Source organism: Aulonocara sp. 'chitande type north' Nkhata Bay, linkage group LG5 (assembly GCF_057382095.1).
Source record: "Aulonocara sp. 'chitande type north' Nkhata Bay isolate Kocher_YH1m ecotype deep benthic linkage group LG5, A_spYH_male_GT1.1, whole genome shotgun sequence".
NCBI lineage: Eukaryota > Metazoa > Chordata > Actinopteri > Cichliformes > Cichlidae > Aulonocara > Aulonocara sp. 'chitande type north' Nkhata Bay.
The window spans coordinates 4,280,624-4,303,941 of record NC_141348.1 but is presented as its reverse complement, the minus strand read 5'-3'; the positions used below and the strand labels follow the sequence as shown (position 1 = coordinate 4,303,941).

The 23,318-nt window shown below is 45.5% G+C and overlaps 1 protein-coding gene across 1 annotated transcript; it reads right to left on the bottom strand.

The window, feature by feature from the left end:
- LOC147329724 (uncharacterized) lies at positions 1-22,921 on the bottom strand. Its single transcript, XM_086290870.1, has 10 exons — positions 19,895-22,921; positions 8,806-8,916; positions 6,069-6,156; positions 5,681-5,808; positions 5,549-5,638; positions 5,028-5,159; positions 2,857-4,601; positions 2,601-2,715; positions 1,007-1,897; positions 1-75 (listed from the first exon to the last, which is right to left on the bottom strand). Exons 1-10 carry the CDS (start codon positions 22,919-22,921, stop codon positions 1-3), a joined length of 6,402 nt encoding a protein of 2,133 aa, XP_086146996.1.
- Positions 22,922-23,318: the final 397 nt, after the last annotated feature.

Genomic DNA, 23,318 nt, shown 5'->3' with positions numbered 1-23,318 from the left:
TCAGCACACAGTGGGAATCCTGGCTCCTAGATCTTCAAACCCTGTCAAAGGTGAAAGTTCAAAGACATGTCTTACCTGCAAACACAGACATTGCACAGTGTGAATTACACCATTTTTCAGACGCTAGTGTGACAGGCTACGGAGAGTGTAGTTATTTAAGAACAGTAACATCAAAGGGTGATGTTCATTGTGCCCTAGTCCTGGGAAAGGCACGTGTAGCCCCAACCAAGGTCACTACTGTCCCTAGACTTGAATTAACGGCTGCAGTAGTTGCTGCAAGAACAAGTGCAATGTTAAGAAATGAACTGGAGATAAGTGATCTTGAAGAACACTTCTGGACAGATTCCAAGGTAGTGTTGGGATACGTGAATAATGATGCAAAGAGATTTCACGTGTTTGTGGCAAATAGGATTCAAAGGATACGGTCACTCACAGACCCACGGCAGTGGCATCATGTACCATCTGAAAGTAATCCTGCAGACCAGATCATACAATATTTCAAATAAGCATGGAACCACGCTCAGGTGACCAAAGCATAGCTGATATGTAGGGCTCCCAAACACTGCTCTACAACACCAGTGGCAAGTAAAATACACATAGAAAAACAAACGTCCTGCTTTGGTAACAATTAACAAAAAACTATTTACAAGAAACAGAACTGTCAAGAAACCAGAGAGTATGGAGGTCAGACAAAGGTCTCCAACGCCCAGCGGGGGGCGCAAGCAAACTTTCCAACTTGGACATAGAAAGATGCTGGACCAGAGTATGAGTCTTTTCTTAATCAGTAACGTGAAATAGCTGCCCGCCCGCAGCTAAAACAAGGATTCGGATTATAAATGGCTAAATAAAATAGTCTATATGTATACAGTTATTATCTCCCGAAAAAAAAAAAAAGAAAACAAACAGAAAAAATAACAATAATAATAAACAGGGAAAAAAAAAAGTAAAAAGAAAGGAGGAGACGAGGGATTGGCGAGGATGAGCACGGTCCCGCCCCTTGAGGCACGTTATCCAGGTAAGCTGAGACTGCTTCTGGAGTTCTAAAAGATTTCTCCTGGCCATTGATCTTGATCCTAAGGACAGCCGGGTACATCATGGCGAAGGGGACACCCATTAGCCTGAGGCGTTGTTTGACGTGGTAGAATCCCTGGCATTTCTTCAGAACAGCGGCGGAGAAGTCCTCGAATATCATAATAGGAATGCTGTTATGAAATAAGGACGGCTTCCTCCTAGCCGCTTGCATGATCTGTGCTTTATCCTGGAAGTTGTGGAGCTTTATGATGACTGCGCGGGGCCGCTGGGCACTGGAAGGGAGGCGTGCAAGCACCCGGTGGCAGCGATCAATTTTAACAGCGCCACCCTTGAAACTCACAGCCACCAACTCCGGTAACCACGTTTTGAAAAAAGACACAGGGTTGGTACCTTCACTGCCTTCGGGTAGCCCAATAACACGTATGTTACACCGTCGGCTCCTGTTCTCCAAGTCATCAATCTTATCCAAAGCGGCCTCCAGCTTAAGCTCCACTTCAGAAATCTTGGCGCCATGTCCTGCTGTAACATCTTCCGGCGTTGATATACGCGCCTCTGCCTCCTTCATTTTAACATCCAATGCGGAGATGTTAGCTGCGCATGTTTCCAGTCTTTTCAGAACTGGGTCAATCTTCTTCTCAAAGGAGGCCTCCACAGCCTTCAGCACCTCCGCCGATATCCTCTCCACCAATTTGTCGGCGTCCATTTGGCCGAGAAGTGGGGACGACTGGGCCTCCGCCATTACCGCTGCAGCATGATCGCTGAGCGGAGGGTGATTTTCTCTGGATTTGCCCGGTTTTGACCCGAGGTTGAGCTTCTTCTGGGTACTTGGCATCGTACGAAGTTTAAAAGTCGAAATAAACAGAGACTTCAACCAAATAAGACATATATGAAGGCCTAAACAAATGCCAAGCTGCGGGAGCGGGCGAGAAACACAGCTACTCCGCCATTGACATCACGTGACCCCCTGCCCGCCACTTCTTTGTAACCGCCAATCGGCACCGGCCTGCCTCGCCACCTCTAATTTCCCGCAGACGCGTAATCTGGCCTCCTGTTGCTGCAGCAGTCGGACCGCTCGCTCCGCGTCCCTGGTCACTAGCGCTGTATCTTCCTCCCTCTAACGCCAAGCTCCACCAGTGTTATGTGTCACTGATTCTCTGATTGAAACGTTCTACACTACCATTCCCTGCAGGGTGGTAAGGTGTCGTGCGGCTTTTAGTTATACCATAGGTATCACAGAGTTGTTTCATTAATGCAGATTCGAAATTAGACCCACGGTCGGAGTGGAGTCAGCCTGGGCAACCGAACGGCTGTATCACATACTTCCACAAAGCCTTTACTGTAGTCTCTGCTGTTTGGTTTATTGTAGGGATAGCCCAAGCGAACCGTGTAAACAGATCAGTCACCACAAGTATGTTTTGATAAGTGTCAGTGGGCCGGCCTAAAGACAGAAAATCCATGCCTACAACCTCCAAAGGGTATGAGACTGAAATAGGGTGTAGTGGAGCCCTAGGTTCTACTCTCTCCTTCTGTAAACTACAGGGGACACAACCCAGATGAAACTGACGTACCTGCCCTTCCATGTTAACCCAGTAGAACCGCTGCCGTATTCGAGAGACGGTTCGATCTACCCCCGCATGGGCAGCAGCCTCATGGATCTTCCGCCACACCTCATGGCATCTGGAACTAGGACACACAACATGATAACAAGTCTCCTGGGTATATTTGTCCAACACTTTACGGCACAGTATTCCGTCTTTAATAAAAAGTCTTTTTTGTTGCTGCAGGATTCGTCGCACACCATGTGACAATGTCTGACGTTCTAACTTTGTGGGTGCGACCTGGGCTTCCAGAAGTTGCTTTACCACTTGAATATCCGGATCACGAGCATGTGCTTCTGCCCAGTCACTCCCCTCTACCTCACAGGTCAATTCAATGGCTGCTGAAGTGACTCCACGCTCTGATCCAGCCCCCTCCAGGTGCTCTGCTGGGACAGTGGGAAATCGAGAAAGGGCATCAGCATTAATATTGCTCTTACCCGAACGATACTTGATCTCGTAGTCGAAAGAGGCCAGCTGGGCAACCCAACGTTGTTCTACTGTGCCCAAGCGAGCAGTCTGTAAATGGGTCACAGGGTTATTATCAGTATACACAACGAATTGTGCACCAGTCAGATAGTCTTTAAACTTTTCGGTAACTGCCCTCTTAAGGGCTAACAGCGCCAACTTGAAGGAACTATAGTTGGCGTCATTCCGTTCCGTGTGGTGTAAGCTTCTGCTGGCGTACGCTATTACCCTTTCTTGGCCTTCTTGAACCTGGGCCAAAACAGCTCCCAGCCCACGACCACTGGCGTCAGTATACACAATAAAGGGAAGAGAGTAATCTGCGTATGCTAAAACAGGTGCTTGCGTTAAAGCTGCTTTGAGTGCCTCAAATGCTGTTTGACATTCTGGGGACCACTGCACTTTGCGACGGTCTGTTTTCTTGTTCACAGGGACCCCTGTCAATATTGCATTTAAAGGGCGTGCAAAGCCGGACACAAAATGTCTGTAGTAGCCAGCCAGGCCCAAAAAGGATCTGGCTTGTCTGATGGTTTCAGGGACCGGCCAATCCATCACTGCAGAAATCTTATCAGGGTCTGGTCTTACACCACACTTATCCACTACATGCCCCAGAAATTTCACCTCCTGTTGCAGGAACTTGCACTTGTTCGGCTGTAACTTCAACCCATGACGCCACAGCCTCTGAAACACTTCATCTAGATGCTGTAAATGAGACGAAAAGTCAGGTGAATAAATGATAATGTCATCTAAGTACACCAATAAAGACTCTGCAATCTGTCCACTCAAACAGTGCTGCATCAGCCGTTGAAATGTAGCAGGTGCATTGCACAGACCAAACGGCATCCGCTCGAACTGAAACAACCCGACTGGGGTAGTAAAAGCAGTCTTTTCTCTGTCCGTCGGGTCCATTTGGACCTGCCAGTATCCACTGGCTAAGTCCAGGGTGGAAAACCACTGCGCTCGAGTAAGGCTTGTCAATGTCTCTTCTATTCGTGGCAGGGGGAAAGCATCTTTATGCGTCACCGCATTCAATTTTCTGTAGTCCACACAGAACCTCCAGGTGCCATCTTTTTTTCTCACCAAAACAATGGGTGAAGCCCACGGGCTACAGCTTTCCCGGATAACTCCCTTTTCCATCATATCTGCCAAGAGACTCCTCATTTCTTTACACATTGCAGGGGGCAAAGGACGATACCTCTCTCTAATGGGAGCTGGATCACCTGTGGGGATACAATGATGCCCCGGGTCAGTCCTCCCAAAATCTTTGTCATCTTTAGAGAACACCTTCTCCCATTTAAGCAATAAAGCACGTAGCTCGCCCTGTTGCAGTTCAGACAGATCAGGTCTTTCAATCAGTTTACTCATCTCCTCAGGTAATCTCTCCTCCTCCGTGGGGGCGCCACTGTCGACCAGAGCCACCTCCACCACACCATCCGTCCCAAGGGACAGGCTCAGGTCCTGTGAGCCATGTACGTTGGCCTCATCCACGCTGGATAGCTTTCCCAGTTTCTGTTAGCGACCTATAAAAAGAGGATAGGGGTGCGGGTTACAAATCCTCACTGGCACTCTCCCGGCCCTTACCATGACAAGGGTTCTCGCCACCCCCACATCAGGGGTTTCAGGCAGTGCCTCCACCAGGGCACAATAATCCGTTCCTTGCGGACCCGTCTGAGCCCGGCCCCACACCATTATTTCACTCCTTGGGGGAACTTTAATTTTGCCTCGGCCAGCTAACCGTACATACCCCACCATTCCGTCCTCCACTGTACTTGCTTCTATCCGTCTGCATGTTGCGAAGGCAGTCCTCCAGGCCTGTTGATTCGTTAATTGCTGTGGGACAGGAGCAGTCTTTTCCGGCCACTTAAATACATTCCAACAGGCAGTCACAACATTCATACCAACAATCAGTGGGTGCGTGCAATGGTCATCTTTTACCACCACAGCCCCGCGTCCAGGAGCCTTAACACCTTCTATTTCCATGTCCAGGACAGCATAGGTGGTATAGGGAATTCCCAGACCATTGGCGGCTCTCAGCTTAAAGGCGGTTGGAGTTTTCTCAAGCCTAGCCTGGGAAAAATGCTCATTAAACAAACTCTCCTGTATCAAAGTCACTTGTGATCCTGTATCTAACAAGCCTTGAAGCTCCACCCCCTCGATCACTATCTTCACTGTTGGACACTGCCCAAGAAATGTTTCTGTGGCCCTTAATTCCTTAGGTGAACCAAAAGCCCCCGCCCCTTGGACCTCAGCAGCAGGGTCATCTAGTTTAAACTTGGCTGAGAAGACATGGAGGTCTGGCAAAACCTAGGTATATGTCCTGCTAGTTTACAACTCCGACAGATAGGCCGACCTTGTGCATCCCAGCTAGCATTTGATTGTCGCGATCTTCTCCTAAACTGAGGTGCAGGCGGAAGAGTAGCTACAGCTGGCTGAGTGGAGCCTCTAATTTCTCTTACTAGCTCTTGTGCCAATCCCTTCATTTGTGCCTTGACATCCTCCAGTATCTCCTGCTTTAACACCTGTCTCCAATCTTCTTTCTGTTCAACCTTAAAAGGAGCATGAGACTTATTTACAGACAGGCAGGTTACCTCAGACTGGGGCTGTACATGTTCTGAGTCTAGGAGCAGTGCCTCCTGGCGTATGGCAGCAAAATCTTGATCTGGGTTACGCCGCACATAGGCCTTCAGTGCCTGACTTACAGGGCCCTCCCGCAATCCTAGCAACAATTGATATCGCAGGGCTGCATCAGAGGGGACATTATCTGGATCATGCTTTTGCAACCTACAGTATAATTCTCTCAACCGCAAAATAAATGAAGATACGGTTTCACTTGGGTTCTGAGTGCAACTAAAAAACTGTGACCTAAGAACTGGGGTGGGGACACGATCACCATATAAAGAGTCTAAAAAAGAAAAGTTTTTTGTACTTGGTCTCTTTCACTGGTTTCAAGAACACTGACCTGACGTTTAGCCTCACCTGCTAGCACTCCCAACACAATAGCAACTTTACTCACTTCAGGCAAATCCTGCGATCCCAGCAGCCCCCACATCTGCTCCTTCCACTCCTGATATTGCACATTCTGATCAGGTCCTTTAAATTTTGGCAGCCACGGGGCTCCGGGATATACATCATCTTTGCTATTCCCCTGACTAACCCAACTGCTCTTGACTCCGTATCCTATGTCAACAACGCCAATTATGTAACGGAGCGAAGGTGATGTTTTTTTTTCACAGTTAGATTCACATTGCATTTCTCCTGGACAAGAAAACTGTCAAGGTTTTGAACTAGATGTCCCTTTTGAGGACTGGGTTAAATTTATTCCTGAAAAGGTTGAATACAATGACAAGTTTTCTCCTACCCAAAAACGGGAATACACAATTTTGAAGCCTGGCACTTGGACTCATATCATCAACGATCTTATATGGAAGAAGATCAAAAATTCAGTTCAGTTCAGTTCATTTTTATTTCAAACATTTCAAACATGTGCCTTCACAATCATTACAAAATATCATTCCATTATTTGTTTGAAAAGGAGTAGGCTGAAGTATTTACTTATTTGTCCCTACCCCCTCAAGTTTTACCTCTCATTCATTTAATTTTTTTTTGTCTTAAATTAAACAACATATGAAACATATGAAACATATGAAACATATGAAGTAAAACAAAACATAACATACATAAATCAAAACAAGAAATTAGCAAGCCCCACCACAGTATAGTTTCTTTCATATGAAAAATACAGAATGTGTATATTTGCAGATAGACAAGTTATGGAAAAACAAACAAACAAACAAAAACAAAAAACAAAAAACAAAAACAAAAAAAACAAAAAAGAACCGCAACACCATTACCAGCAACATTACCGTCCTGGGTTAACCCCGTTTTCTTCATTCTTATACTTATTTAAAATTAGGTTTTTATATTTTACTTTAAACTGTTTTATGTTTTGACTGTCTTTTATTTCTTCTGTTAGACTGTTCCATAATTTAACTCCTGCAATTGAGATAGACATAGTTCTTAAAGTTGTTCTAGCACTTTGTATTTTTAAATTCCATCTCCCTCTTAAGTTATACCCACCTTCTCTTTCTATGAACAATTTACAGATTTCTTTGGGAAGCAGTTTATTTCTTACTTTATACATTATCTGCGCTGTTTTAAGCTTCACCAAGTCTTGGAATTTGATAGCTTGCATTTTGACAAAGAGTGCATTTGTATGGTCCCTGTACCCTACATTATTTATTAATCTAATGGCCCTTTTCTGTATTATAGTTATTGTTTGTGTGTTACTTTTGTATGTGTTTCCCCAGACCTCTACACAGTAGCTCATATATGGCAGTAGTAAAGCACAGTATAAAATGTGCAGTGCTTTCTGATCCAACATATGCTTTGCTTTCCCCAGGACGGCAATGCCCCGTGCCAATTTCCCCCGAACATAAGTAATGTGTGGCTTCCAACAGAGCTTGTGGTCAATGATCACCCCAAGAAATTTTATTTCATTTACTCTTTCTAAATATACATTGTCAACACATATTTCTACTTCGATGTTTTTCTTTGGGTTTCCAAACAACATAAATTTGGTTTTATCTAGATTCAATGATAATTTATTCATATCAAACCACTTCTTTAATATCGTTAATTCCTGTGTGATCATTTCCAAAACCTGTGGCAACTCCACACCTGAACACAGTATATTTGTGTCATCTGCAAATATTACAAACTTTAAAATCTCCGATACTCTGCAGATATCATTTAAGTACATAATAAACATTTTTGGACCCAATACTGAACCTTGAGGTACTCCACAAGCTATATCCATCAAATTAGATTTATATTCATTTATTTGTACATATTGTTGCCTATTCCCTACATAGCTTTTTAACCATTCCAAAACCAAAAATGCATGTACACTTGTGTTCCGAAGAGCAAAGTTCCATCCAGCTGTCACCAATAATTATCTGGACATTAGAGGCGACTGTAAGGAGTGTCATGGCCAGTTAGAAATGTCATGTGACAGACAGCCAGCAATTAATAGTCCAATGGTGCTCCAGTGTTTCATGAGAAATACAGATCTCTCCCTGCTGGCTACTCCAAGCGGTTCATGTCTGGAAACCTGCGTGAACAGATCGCTGAAGAGCTGTGTGAGGGCAGAATGGAACCAGCTGTATGGAGGTCAGCGAGGGCAGCAGATCTGATGGATGTTGGAGATCCTGAGCCAAGCCACCTTACAAATTTGGCCACTTTGCGAAAACCCAAATAAGACAAAAGACTTGGAATTAGGAGATAAAGACCCCATTGCATCTCTGCAATTGTTAAAATATAGTGTTCCTCACAGTGGTAGCATCCGAGATATTGGACTGGACAGGTTTTTCTGTCACTACTGGAGTCAAACTCAGATGCATGTTTACAAGACATTGTCAAAAAAATCTCCCCCAACTGTGTTTTGATGCAACCGTTGTGAAAAGACTGCTGAGACCAAATGGCAAATCTGGCCATATCTTCCAGATTTGGCATTCTAACAGAAAACAATTGCCCCAGTGTCCCAGTGGTGCAAATGCTGTCAGAGAAACATGATGTTAATGCCATCGCAAACTGGTTGACAGAATGGATTTGTGCAGGTGCACCTGTGCCAAAGGAAGCTGTGAGTGACTTTTCTCTGGCAATTCTGGGAGCTCTGGTCAAGGCTTTCACTCCTCATCCTGATCTGAAGTCATACCTTAATGAATGCTTTCATGTCCTTCTTGGAACCCAGTCTGCCAAACTCCCCCCTTGTTTTATCAGGGTTGATGTTGCGCACTGCATCAAGATGATATGCCAGTGGGACTGCCTGAAGAAGAAAACACATCGTGTTAAAGATTTCTTTGTCAGGTCATTAGCAAAACTTCTTCAGCCTCAATGCTTGGACCATGCAAAACAGCTCCTACATGCTATCACTGTTGTGGCCCTCAGTGAGGCAGAAGGTGATGACAGTTCTGGAGCCCCTCTTCCTTCAGAAAGGTGCAAGAAATACTTGAAAGCCCAAATTGCTCAAGACTCCATCATCATTCCAGATGAACAGACAGAGGAAAGTGAGAGAGTGGATTCAGTTGATGAGATCCAGACTGACCTACGACAGTGGGTAACAGAAATATGTGAGGAGAGCAGGTCACCTGCTGCAGCAAACAGGGATAGAGATAATATTCACTTTCTCCCTGAGATCATTCCTCATATAATAAGACTGGCAAGTTACTTGCCACTCTGGACAGGAATAATGGTCCCTCTCTTCCAAAGCACCAGCATCACAGCAAGTTCAGCCACTGTTGAAGCTGAGTTCAAAAACATAAAACATGGCCTTTTCAAACATGAAAACTTGCCTGTTTGAGTCGATCGCTTCATTGCTCGTCATCTTTCTTTCATTGAGGGAAATATGCAGATTTGTTCTGTAAAAGAAAAGGTCAAAGATGAGGCAACAGTGGGATCACTGAAAGTCACAGATGCCAATTCAGGATCCATGACGACTCATAGTGCAGAAGACAAAATAAGAATGGATGCTCATCCGTTTGTGGGATCTGATGCTGCCACAAACATTCCCCAGGCTGATGAAGATGCAGTTGAGAACTGGAGGGGCCTAGCTGTTCCACCCAAAAAAAGGAAGAGGACTTCTTACCTCTCTTCATGTGCCGAATTGCTCCATGCAGATGAATCTTTTGGGGCCAAAAGAGTGAAGGTTATTATTAAAACCTAAAAATGGAAACCTTCATCAGCCTATTAGATTAGGGGAATCAATAATCTCTGTGCTCAATACCTGTGCATTTGATGCATTTCTCCTGCCATCTCTGTCCTCAAAGAGTCTGGTATGGCTCATCTTGGCACTGCTGTGGAAGCAGGACGTGGCCTACCTGAGTCTACCTGCCTCAGGCCACTCTCCAATCCATCTCTGTGTCCATCAGAAGTCCAAACAGAAGACATCAACACAGGAAATGAGCTCAAATTCAAATTCAAATTTTATTTGTCACACACACAACCATACACAGTATGACATGAGGTGAAATGCTTGTAGCTGTGCAATGCCCGACCATTAAATGACAGTAGTTTTACAGTACTTACAATTTACAGGTTATACAAAATTTACAGATTTAACTTAGAAATTTACAGTAAAAAAATGTGCAAATAGCAGAAAGAGATTATAAATTATAGGAAGTGTGCATGAAGAAAAACCAGAGTGCGTGTGGTGATGTAATGTGTGTGGGAGAGTCCAGTCTTATAGTGACGTGTGTGGGAGAGTCCAGTCCTACACCTGGTTCAGGGCTCGAATAGCCTGGGGGAAGAAGCTCCTCCTCATTCTCTCTGTTTTGGGCTTAAGGGAGCGGAAGCGCTTCCCAGACCTCAACAGTGAGAAGAGTCCATTGTTGGGATGGGAGAGGTCCATCATAATCTTCCTACCTTTGGTTTTGCACCGCTTGGTGTAGATGGACAGCAGGTCAGGGAGCTTTGATTGAATGATGCGTTCTGCCGAGCGCACCACCCTTTGCAGATCTCGTCTGTCCTGCTTGGTGCTGTTCCCAAACCAGGTGCAGATGTTTGCCGTCAGGACGCTCTCGATGGTGCAGGAGTAGAAGTTCTTGAGCACCTTCAGTGGCAGATGGAAGTCTCTAAGTCTTCTGAGGAAGAAGAGACGCTGACGGGCTTTCTTAACCAGGGTGTTGATGTGGCAGGACCATGACAGGTCCTGAGTGATGTGGACACCCAGGTATCGGAAACTGTCCACTCTCTCCACTGGCGTGCCACTGATGATGAGGGGTTTGTAATTCCTCGCCTGCTTTGTAGTGAAGTCCACGATCAGCTCCTTAGTCTTGCTGATGTTTAGGAGGAGGTTATTCTCCTGGCACCAGGTCTCCAGGTTCCTAATCTCCTCCAGGTAGGCCGTCTCGATGTTGTCGGAGATCAGGCCCACAACAGCAGTGTCGTCAGCAAACTTGACAATGGAGGTGGTGTCTGATGTGGCCACACAGTCATAAGTGTACAGTGAGTACAGCAGGGGGCTTAAAACACAGCCCTGAGGCACTCCAGTGCTGAGTGAGATGGAGGGGGAGACTTGTTTTCCCACCCTCACTGATTGGGGTCTGTCTGTGATGAAGTTGAGGATCCACTGACACAGTGATGAGCTGAGTCCTAGATCCTTCAACTTGGTGCTTAGAGGGAATTATTGTGTTGAATGCTGAACTGTAGTCCACGAACAGCATCCTAACATAATTCCCTCTGCCAGTGTCCAGGTGACTCAGGGATGTGTGGAGCAGGTGAGATATGGCATCGTCTGTGGAACGATTAGTCCGGTAAGCAAACTGAAGTGAGTCGATGGTAGCAGGAAGTGAAGAAGTGATGTGATCTCTCATCAGCCTTTCAAAACACTTCATCACAATTGAAGTCAGTGCTACTGGACGGTAGTCATTGTGGCAAGCAGGCTGTTGTTTCTTTGGAACAGGGACAATAATGGACCGTTTGAAGCACGTGGGAACCACAGCTTGGGCCAGGGAGAGGTTGAAGATCTCCGTGAACACCGGTGCTAGTTGATCAGCGCAGGCTCTAAGGACCCGGCCAGGGATTGCATCTGGTCCTGCTGCCTTCCTGGTGTTCACCCTCCTGAAGGTGTTCCTCACGGCATGCTCTGTGATGATGAATGCATTGTCTTCACTGGTGCACTCAGAGCACGTGCAGCGCCGTTTGTTGTTTTAATTGCTGCGGCGTCGAAGCGAGCGTAAAACTTGTTCAGCTCATCATCCAGTGAAGAGTCGGGATTCATCATTGAAGAAGCTGGTCGTTTATAGTCCGTTATTGTCCGCAGTCCTTTCGACAGGCTCCTGGAGTCGCACTATGAGCTGTGACTCTAGTTTTCCCCGTATCTCCACTTGGCCTTTCTGACCGCGCTGCGCACGTTGTAAGACGCAGCCTTGTATAGGTCCATATTACCGGAAACGAGCCCTTCATTGTAGGCAGCGGTGCGTGATCTCAGAGCGTCGCGGATGTTTTTATCCACCCACGGCTTCTGGTTGGGAAACGTTCGGATGATAGTTCTTTCTGCTGTGTCGTCCGCTAGTTTCCCGATAAATCCCACAACCGCTTCCGTAAACATGTTGATGTCATCAGAGCTGCGCCGAAACATGTCACAGTCTGCGTCATCCAGTGCGTCCTGCAGCGCGGCCACCGATTGGTCCGTCCAGCGAGCGACCTCCCTCCTGATTGGTGGTTGCTGCTTTAGCCTTTGTTTGTAAGCAGGCATGAGGAGGATGGCGGCATGGTCCTATTTTCCAAATGCCGGCAGGGGCTGAGCCTTGTAACAGTTCTTGAACGGGGTGTAGCAGTGGTCTAATGTCCTCGTGCCCCGGGTGGGGCAGTTGATGTGCTGGTGAAGGTTGTGAAATGTCCGTTTGAGATTCACTCTGTTAAAATCTTCCATAACAATGAGTGCGGCAGCTTGGTGAAGTGTTTGTTGATGTGTGAGAGCCTCATGTAGCTCACATAAGGCAGTGTCCGAGTCCGCGTGGGGCGGAATGTAAACAGTGCAGGCAACGACCGCAGTGAATTCCCGAGGGAGATAGAAAGGGCGACACTTAACGATCAAAAGTTCCAGATTGGGCGAGCAAGAGCGTGTGAGTGGGGAGATGTTTGTGCTGTTGCACCATCTGTTGTTCACCATCAAACACACTCCACCACCTCTTTTCTTCCCCGACTCCATTGTCCTGTCCATGCGGTAAACCGAAAAGAACCCCGCCGGCTGCACGGCGTGGTCTGGTATCGCTGGGCTCAGCCAAGTCTCGGTGAAGCAGAGGAGGTTGCAGTCCCGAATGTCTCTCTGGAACTTACACTCAACAAAAATATAAACGCAACACCTTTGTTACTGCTCCCATTCCCCATGGGATGGACGTAGAGACCTAAAATTCATTCCAGATACACAATATAACCATCCCTCCCAAACAGTGGTCACAAATCAGTCCAAATGTGTGGTAGTGGGCACATCTGCTATATTGAGATAATCCATCCCACCTCATCAGGATGCTGATCTGACATCATGAGTAGTGCACAGGTGTACCTCAGACTGCCCACAACAAAAGGCCACCCTGGAATGTGCAGTTTTTTGCGCTATTGGGGGTCTGGGGACCCAGAACCGGTCAGTATCTGGTGTGACCACCATTTGCCTCATGCAGTGCAACACATCGTCGCATGGAGTCTATCAGATTGTCAGTTGTGGCCTGTGGAATGTTGGTCCACTCCACTTCAATGGCTGTGCGAGGTTGTTGGATATTCGTGGGAACTGGTACACGCTGTCGTATACGCCGGTCAAGCACATCCCGAACATGCTCAATGGGTGACATGTCCGGTGAGTATGCTGGCCATGCAAGAACTGGGACATTCTCAGCTGCCATCTGCCCTGAACAATGTGAACCATGATTCATCCGTGAAGCGCACACCTCTCCAACGTGCCAGACGCCATCGAATGTGAGCATTTGCCCACACAAGTCTGTTACGGCGACGAGCTGGAGTCAGGTCAAGACCCCGATGAGGACGACGGGCATGCAGTTGAGCGTCCCTGAGACGGTTTCTGACAGTTTTTGCAGAAATTGTTTGGTTGTGCAAACCAATTGTTCCAGCAGCTGTCTGGGTGGCTGGTCTCAGACGATCTTGGAGGTGAACCTGCTGGATGTGGAGGTCCTGGGCTGGTGTGGTTACACGAGGTCTGCGGTTGTGAGGCCGGTTGGATGTGCTGCCATATTCTCTGAAACGCCTGTGGAGACGGCTTATGATTGAGAAATGAACATTCAATGCACGGGCGACAGATCTGGTTGACATTCCTGCTGTCAGCATGCCAATTGCACGCTCCCTCATTGCTTGTGGCATCTGTGGCATTTTGCTGTGAACCAAAACTGCACATTCCAGGGTGGCCTTTTGTTGTGGGCAGTCTGAGGTACACCTGTGCATGTGACAAAGTGGCTAGGACAGAATTCATTTGCCATTTGTCACTTGCGTATATTGTTATTCTGTGTTCTGTTATTTTACAGTCAGCCATAATGCTTTAATTTAGACAGTGCTGGTGTAACTTCTCTTAACACACAATATCCCGGGTTTTGTTTGTGGTAGCAGTAGTTACATTCTTTACATCCATGCATGTGTTTTAAAGCAAACACTACTAACCATCAGATCATCTGAATTTTCTTCTGTTTACAGGCACATGTCTAGTAAATTATGTTTCTTTATGTTGCTTTGGTTATACTTACCATGGTGTCCATGTTGTGCATTCAGGTCCTGTATGTGAGACGGGTGTATGGGAAGGGCCGCCCACTACTTCCTGTTTATATAGGGTCATGAGGTCAATGATTGGATCACTGGGTGTAACCAAATGGAGGGTTTTCATTTTGTATAGTATTGTTTGTTTTCTTTAAAGTAGCCTTTTGAGTTATATTGTATGCAGTGTTTTACTTTACAAACCATTTAGTTGAGTAAATGAGTTTGTCAGTTTCATGCATGACTTTATTCCTGTTCTTTGTTTAGAATTGTATTATTTGGTTTGACCTATTTTGTTCAATGGTAGGGACTAACGAGGTCAGGTGTGGGCAAAGTCTTGTATAAAGCCAGTGGGATTTTTGCATGCCTGATTGATTGTTTTATGGTAAAAGGGAGATGCTAGCAATAAAGTATGCTTAAAAAGAACTTCAATTGTCTGCTAATGCTATTTACTTATCACCTTCCTTGCTGCTTAAGTTATGCTACATCACAGTGCACTACTCATGATGTCAGATCAGCATCCTGATGTGGCACACCTGTGAGGTGGGATGGATTATCTCAATATGGCAGATGTGCCCACTACCACACATTTGGACTGATTTGTGACCACTGTTTGGGAGGGATGGTTATATTGTGTATCTGGAATGAATTTTAGGTCTCTACGTCCATCCCATGGGGAATGGGAGCAGTAACAAAGGTGTTGCGTTTATATTTTTGTTGAGTGTAGTAAGGTATCCTTGTCAAATAGGTCTGCAACTTTACACAGGCCTCTGTCGGCCCACATTTTAAAGCCCAAATCTTTCCAACCGGGTTTAAAGGCCCTATTGCCCCAGATAGATGAGAATTGGGATAGTGCTGGCATTTCATTTTTAAATTTGAGTGCGTCGAACCACACACGAATGGTATTTTTAACAAAGAGGTTTGATGTATCTTTCATCAGATCTTTATACTTTGCAGAGTACAAGTACATGCTGAGTGGTAAGGGGGTAAATTTACCCAGGGTAGGGTTGTTGTTGAAAACCAGCATGAGGCCGCGGAGAGCTGGGCAGCCCAGTAGTACCATTTGAGGTTTGGAACACAAAGACCTCCCCTATCATACGGAAGATATAGTAACGAAAGACGCAGTCTGGCTCGTCTGTTATTCCAAATGAATTTAATGAATATTGTTTTTGCCTTTGTGAAGAAGTCATCTGGAGGGCTGAGAGGAATGACTTGGAAGAGATATAGAAATTTTGGAAGGACGTTCATTTTGAGAATATTTACTTGTCCAATCAATGAGATTGGCAACATAGACCATCGATTGATTAAGTCAACAACAGAGTTGATAATAGGAGAGTAATTTGCTTGTACCAAATCGTTAATTTTTGGAGTGATTTTTATACCTAGATAGGTAAGACTGTCTCTGGCAATTTGGAACATTGTTTGAATAGGTGGTTTAGTTCTTTCAGAATGATTAAAGAAGAGGATGGCCGATTTGGATTCATTAATTTTATAACCGAAGATCTTGCCAAAGGAGTTAATTGTTTTAAGTAGCTGGGGAATTGAGCTCTTTAGCTTAGATAGCATTAAGATAATATCATCCGCGAATAATCCAATTTTTGACTCAATATTATTTGTTCTAATACCAGAGATATTTTGATTGTTCCTTATCACAATAGCCAATGGTTCTATTGCTAGGACGAAGAGCAGAGGCGAAAGGGGACAGCCTTGACGTGTACCTCTACCTAGATAGAATGGTCTAGATATGATGTTGTTAGTTCTAACTGAGGCTATAGGTTTATTATATAATATTTTGACCCAGGTCATGAAGTAACTGCCAAAGCCGAATTGAGACAGTGCCTTATAGAGATAGTTATGTTCGATCCTATCAAAAGCTTTTTCTGCGTCTAAGGAAAGCAAAGCCATGTCTAGTTGTTCTGAGTTTGAGTATAGTACATTCAGTACTCTGCGGATACCATGCTGCGTTTGTCGGCCTTTTACAAAACCATTCTGGTCAGTATCAACGAGAAGATGAAGGTACCGTTCAAGTCTGTTTGCCAGTACTTTGCTTATTATCTTGGCATCAGAGTTTATTAATGAGATTGGTCTATAAGATTCACATTTTGTAGGCGGTTTCCCAGGCTTAGGGAATACCGTTATGAGTGCATTACGCAAGGAAGGGGAAAGCTCTTTTAGATCATAACTTTCCACCAGCATGTCGTACAAAGGGGATATTAATTTGTCTTTAAATATTTTGAAAAGGTCTAGTGGAATTCCATCTGGGCCGGGAGTTTTTCCCATTTTTAATTTATCAATTGCGATCGACAGTTCATTCATAGATAACTGAGAGTCTAATTCACATCGAGCTTCTTCAAGGAGTGAAGGGGTATTTATTGAGTCAAAGAAGGATTCTAGTGATTCTCGAGTCGTATCTCCTGTTGAGGTATATAGTTGTGAGTAATAGAGTTCAAAGAGTTCATTTATTCTATGAGGATCTGTGGTGTTTTCGTCTGCAGTTCTAATTTCATTTATTGTTTGTTCGTTTTTATGCACCATGCTAAAAGTTTTCCTGCCTTCTCCCCCTGATCATAGTAGGTCTGTCTCAGTCTAAATAGTCCTGCTGAGGCTTTCTCAGTAGTTAATTTATCATATTTTGCTTTTAATCTTAAAAGTTTTTGTTGGTTTTCTTTAGAGTCATTCAGGTTTATCTCAAGTTCCATTTCTTTTATTTGATCTTCGAGGTCCAACATCTCAGTATAATTTTTATTTGCTTTGCTTTTGGTGTAGCTTATCATCTGCCCACGAATAAACACCTTAAAGGCTTCCCATCTTACTGAGGCTGTGGTTTCGGATTTATTAAAGTAAAAATAGTCATCAATATTTTTACCTACATATTCCAAAAAATTTTGATTGTGCAGCCAGTGTGGTTTTAAACGCCAAATAGGGTTACGTCTAAAAGCTGTTGTAACTGAAAAGTTAAGCCTAGTTAATGAGTGGTCAGATATAAGCACACTTTTATATGAACAGCTGTTAATTCTGGAAATAAGAAAGTTTGAAATCAGAAAATAATCTATGCGACTGCGGCTATTATGACTGGCTGAGTAGCAAGAGTATTCTCTCCCTGTTGGATTTCTTAATCTCCATATATCTTTAAGATTCAATTCAGACATAAAGTATTGTATGGCTTGTCTAGATTTTGGGTGGGAGGAGTCTAAACCTGATGATCTATCAAGCCTAGGCTCTAGGGTACAATTAAAGTCCCCCCCAATAATTATCTCACCGTGGAGGGCTGCAATAGAGAGGAATAGATTATTATAAAAGCTGGGGTCGTCAATATTGGGGCCATATACATTAACTAATATTAAATCTTGGTTGAGTACGGAGCATTGTAGAATAATGAATCTCCCTGCAGGGTCCAAGATGGTTTTTTTAATACACATGGGCACTGATTTATGAATGAGTGTTGCCACTCCTCTAGCATATGTTGAGAAGTGGCTAGAGAAAACCTGACCTGGCCATCTCCTCCATATCCGGTCAGTTTCACTCGCGAGTAAGTGTGTTTCTTGAATAAAAACTATCTTTGGGTGATATTGTTTTATTCTATCCATTACTCTTTTCAGTTTAATATATTTCCTAAGGCCTCTTACATTCCAGGAAATTAGTTCAATATTTGAATAACTACTCATACAGTTTGTGCCCTTAGTGACCTGGGTTTGACTACATCTCGTCTCTCTTGTCGAAGCTCACAAATTCTTATTTCAAGAGCACTATACTTTAAAAACAATCTCTTATAAACAAAAAAACAACAGCAAAAAAAAGAAAAAACAACCCAGAGACCTCCCGTGGGTGTAGGTCTCAAAACTTTCCCCCCCAAAGTCATTGCGGCTTGGGTATGCATCAGATCCATGTAAAGGAGCTGATGAAGCGTCCTCATGATTGAAGCTTCAAACTTAGGTCCGACCTTATTAACTAAAGAAGTGGCCACACAATGTAAATGAATGAAAACATTTAAACATATGTGGCGAGACGAGGATGGGATATAAAGTAAATACTCTTTGCAGTTTTAAAAAGACAACGCCACCCTGGGAATTTCACCCAGAGAATACTGAAAGTAACACTAAATCACCAGAAAGGCACTTAGGTTCGCTATACTCAGTCCAGAGACGAGGTTCAATGATCAACAAATTCACAATTTATTAATAATTATTTAAAACACCATATAAAAGCACAATCATAAATATTCAAGTACAAATATGCTTAAAAAGGTATTCAGAGCTGAGGCTTACCAGTGGAGGGGCAGGGATGCCACACACAAACTAAAGAAAGAAAACACACCCAAAACACAAGTGCAGCACACTATCACACACACTCACACTAATAAACTAAACAAGGCAGGTGTGTACACTCAAGGGATCCCACCACCAAGGCACCCTAGTCTCCTCCACGTCGGCACTCCGCATCTGAATAAAAAGAAACAAAGAAAATGTTAATATATTACAACAAACTAATGTGTAGCACCGGGGGATAACCCAACTGCAGGACCACACTGGTGATCTACAGCTAGAAAAAGGGCCTCCCACCAGTGGTGTAACAAAAATCCAAACTACAAATCAAAAGCAATAAAGCAACATACAATCTGGATAAAACGCTAAAATCTGGAGCAAACGGAATCGCCGTACTGCTCCAACTTGCCGTCACACAACGACAAGTTAACAGTCAATCAATATGCAATGTAAAAGCTGACAGCAACAGGGAAAGAAATCTCACAACGGGAACAGACGATAAAAGCACAGCAAGGCAAAACAGCAGCACTTCAGTTCGTGTAGCTTGGCGCAAAACTACGGCCCACACTTCCTGCGAAACATAATAAATAATTACTATAAAAGAACAATAGAAGGCAGAGAGCGTGACAAAAGTTGATTACGTACCAAGTAAGCCGTGTCATAGAACGTAAGCAGAATAGCTCAGAGGAGGCTTCTATAGCTACGACCAGCCGCGATGGAGACTTCAGAGGAGTAACCCACAAACGATCTCTACCACACCGAGGAAGTCAGGTGACCAAAAAGGAGATCACAGGCAAGCGATGCAGAGACACTCAAATGGCCACTATTTATACCAGCGCCCCCTAATGGGCCAGGCTGAAAGTGGGTTGGACCGAGGGATAACATTCATCCTGCCACATTCTACCCCTCCTTCTTGCATCGTCGCCCCGACGATGAATTACAAAGACACCCAGATTAGTCCCAAGGCCTAAAAAATGCAGAGACAGCATGTACCCTAGGCTCAGAAATAGAGTTAGCAGCCCCTTGTGCCACCTCCCCTGTTGGTCTTGGGAGACGATGGATGTTTGAATGCTGGCCAGCTGTGGACCGGGTTGTTTTTCGCACCACCACATTTCTTGTATCAGAACTCGTAGAGGGAGCAGGAAGAGAGCTAGATGGAACTGGTGCTACACTCGGAGTAACCGTAGAAGTGGCTGGGACATCGAAAGTTCGGTCTTCTGGTGGGAGCAACAACTCAGGACTACTTTGAATCACTGCCACTGGGCTGTAAGATGGTGAAACATTTACTTGAGCTCCTATGCTCAGGAATAACAGGTCACTGTCACTTGATGAGTCATGTCCTGGTTCTGGGGAGGATCTTTCTGGGCCATGTGGGCTACTGCTTGGAGCAGGCCCTTCTGATGGTGTAGCTGCCGTTACCACAGCCTTCAACAAGGTACGATGAACATGCTTTACACTGCTGGGATCATCTGCAGGTGCAATGGTATATACTGGCCCACCTCCTTTAGGTGCCTTCAGGATTCTATATACCACGGGTTTCCATCGATCTTGGATTTTACATCTCCCTCTTCCACTCAAATCGCGCAGGAACACCAACTGGCCGTCGTTCAATGGTGCCTCTTTCACCTTTTTATCGTGGTGCCTCTTTCTGCGGTCGGCAGCCAATTGCAATCGTTCCTTGGCTCCTTCATGTACAACCTGTAGCCGGGCTTGATGCTCCTGAATCCACTCGTGCACATCTCCACTGATGGGGTCCGGTACTCTGCCCAACAGAAAGTCCACTGGCAACCTGGGTTCTTGCCCAAACATCAATAAGAATGGGGTTTCCCCAGTAGCCTGATGGGGAGTGGTATTATAACAGTAGAGTAACTGGGGCAAACATACATTCCAGTCTCTTTTTCTGGATACTGGCAGGGTCCGCAACAAATTGTGCAAAGTCCTATTAAAACGTTCACACTGACCATTTCCAGCCGGATGATAAGGAGTGGTGTGGGACTTCTCGATACCATAAAACCTGCAGAGCTGCTGGATCAGGGAGCTTTCAAAGTTACGACCCTGATCGGAATGGATACGCGCTGGTACACCAAACTTTGAAAACCACTCAGTCACGAGAACCTGGGCCACTGTAGCAGCACATTGGTCACGAGTGGGGACAGCCAATGTATACTTGCTGAAAACATCAGTCATCACCAAAACGTTCTCCAGCCCATTCCGGGAAGGTTCGAGCAAGGTGTAATCAATGGCCAAGATTTCATTTGGTCGAGAAGCCAACAGATGTCCCATGAAACTTTGAGCTGCTGGTTGGGTGTCTTTTGCAATTTGGCAACGTTCACATCTCTGACACCAACGAGCTACCTCAGCAAACATACCTGGCCAGTAGCACCGTGAGCGGAGAAGCGCTAGGGTCCTTTCCACCCCTTGATGGCCATGGTCCTGATGAACATGAGTCAACACCTGCTCAATCAGTGCACTAGGCAGCAAAAGCTGAAGTACCACCTCGGCACCGTCAGGGCGGTGAACCTGACGATACAGAACTCCTTCCCTTTCAATCAGACGATCCCATTGTCGTAGCAGCACCAGAGCAGGTGGAGCAAGCTGCTGCCGCTCCTCAAAGCTGGGTTGCTGCTTCCGTCTCCAGAACACCAAGATCTCTTTTATCACTGGGTCGACCTGTTGGAGGGTATGAAGATCAGGAGTAGTGAGATGGGGCAAAACTGTAATGGCAGCTTGTGATACCTCAGCTGGTCCCAGCCGCAAGGCTTGTTGAAGAGGTCCAGGCAAGGCTGTACCAGGGACCATGGCTTTAATCTCCTGAGGATCAGGTGGATGCTGGCGAGATAAAGCGTCTGCATTCTTATTACTCCTTCCTGACCTGTACTTTAAGTCAAAGTCAAACGAAGCGAGCTGAGCTGCCCAGCGCTGTTCAGTAGCCCCAAGTTTAGCAGAAGGCAAGCGACTAAGAGGATTGTTGTCGGTGTAAACAATACACTTATGGCCCAACAAGTACTCTCTAAATTTCTCAGTCATGGCCCACTTAAGTGCCAAAAACTCCAGCTTCATTGAGCTATAATTTAGCATATTGCGCTCAGGGGGCCTCAAACCCCGACTGGCATAGGCTATTGGCCTCACCTTACCTCCCTGCTCCTGGGAAAGCACTGCCCCTAGGCCGGCATGGCTGGCATCCACTTCTAAAATAAAAGGCAAAGAGAAATCTGCATAAGCCAGCACTGGTGCTGTCGTCAGCTTAGTCTTTAATGCCTCAAAACTTTGAGCACACTCTGCAGTCCAGTTCTCCGCTACACCATGCTCTGACTTCTTCTTTGATTTTCTGCCTCCCCACTCTGCCACCAGTCTATGCAGAGGTGCCGCCAACTTGGCAAAACCCTCTACAAAACGGCGATAATAGCTGGCAAACCCAAGAAAGTAGCATAGTTCTGAGACAGTCTTAGGGGGCTGCCAGTTAGCCACCACTTCCACCTTGCTAGGGTCCGTGGAAACACCTTGATCGGAGATGACATGGCCTAAGTAGCGAACCTCCCGCTGGAAAAAGGCACATTTGGCAAGCTTTGCTTTTAAACCTTCCTGCTGAAGCCGACCTAGCACCACATCCAGCCGCTCCAGATGTTGCGATACTGTTGATGAAAAGATTACAATGTCATCAAGATAGAGAAGCAGAGACTGGCACTGTTGATCACCGAAAAGGCGTTGCATTAGTCTCTGGAAGGTGCTAGGGGCATTACAGAGCCCAAATGGCATTCGGTTCCACTCAAATAGGCCGAAAGGGGTACAAAAGGCAGTCTTAGGCCTATCCTCTTCTGTAACTGGGACTTGATTATAGCCACTTGCTAAATCCATGGTGGAAAACCAACGGGCACCAGTCAGCGCATCTAAAGATTCTTCAATGCGCGGCAGGGGGAATGCATCTTTCCTTGTCTTGTTGTTCAATTGCCGATAATCAACACACATGCGCGGGCTGCCATCCTTCTTCTTAACGAGCACAATGGGAGAAGCATAGGGGCTGCTACTCTCTCTAATCACCTTGGCCCCTAACAACTGGTTAATATGCTCTTTCACAACCTCGTACTCTGAAGGGGGGATGCGCCTGTAACGCTGCCGCACGGGGATATCGTCTAAGAGTGGAATGTCATGGGAGATCAAGTTAGTGCAACCCAAATCAGTATCATGAGCAGAAAAGACAGAGCTGTATTTCTTAAGGAGAGACATCACCTGTCCCTGTTCCTCTGCTGACAGTTTAGACAAATCAATCCCTTCCATCTGATCCTGCACAGTAGGGGTGGCGGTGTGAGATGCCATTTTGGCTACGTTAGGGGGTATTTCTGTCACACCAGCGGGCAAACTGACCACATGAACATCTTCCAGGGTCCCTATAACGGTCCTGGGGTGAAGCAAGACCGCCGTGGTCCCTACATTAACAACTGGTATGTATGCAGTACCTCTAACCACTCGAACCAATGCAGGGGATGCTAAAAGTCCAGCAGGCAAGTTAACATCATTAGGTTCAAATAACACGGTGGCACCTGAATATTGCTCCGAACAGGTGGCGGCCACTACTTTCATTACGCCACCCGGAATGCAACATGCTCGCTTACCCCTCACCCTCACATGGCCAGACAAATCCAGTGGGGCTCTTATACTAACGTCATGGCACTCTTGCAGCGCCTGCACAAGGGGTTTAGGGGCCTCTGTGACA

Bases quoted from the DNA above. Each gene is read 5' to 3' on its own strand.
- LOC147329724 (XM_086290870.1), bottom strand. From the start codon at position 22,921: ATGGCATCTCACACCGCCACCCCTACTGTGCAGGATCAGATGGAAGGG. The intron at 5,809-6,068 runs GTGAGGCTAAAC...AATTGTTGCTAG, and splicing joins TGTGTTGGGAGTGCTAGCAG to GATTGCGGGAGGGCCCTGTA. The intron at 4,602-5,027 runs GTAAAAGATGAC...GGTCGCTAACAG, and splicing joins CTGGACGCGGGGCTGTGGTG to AAACTGGGAAAGCTATCCAG.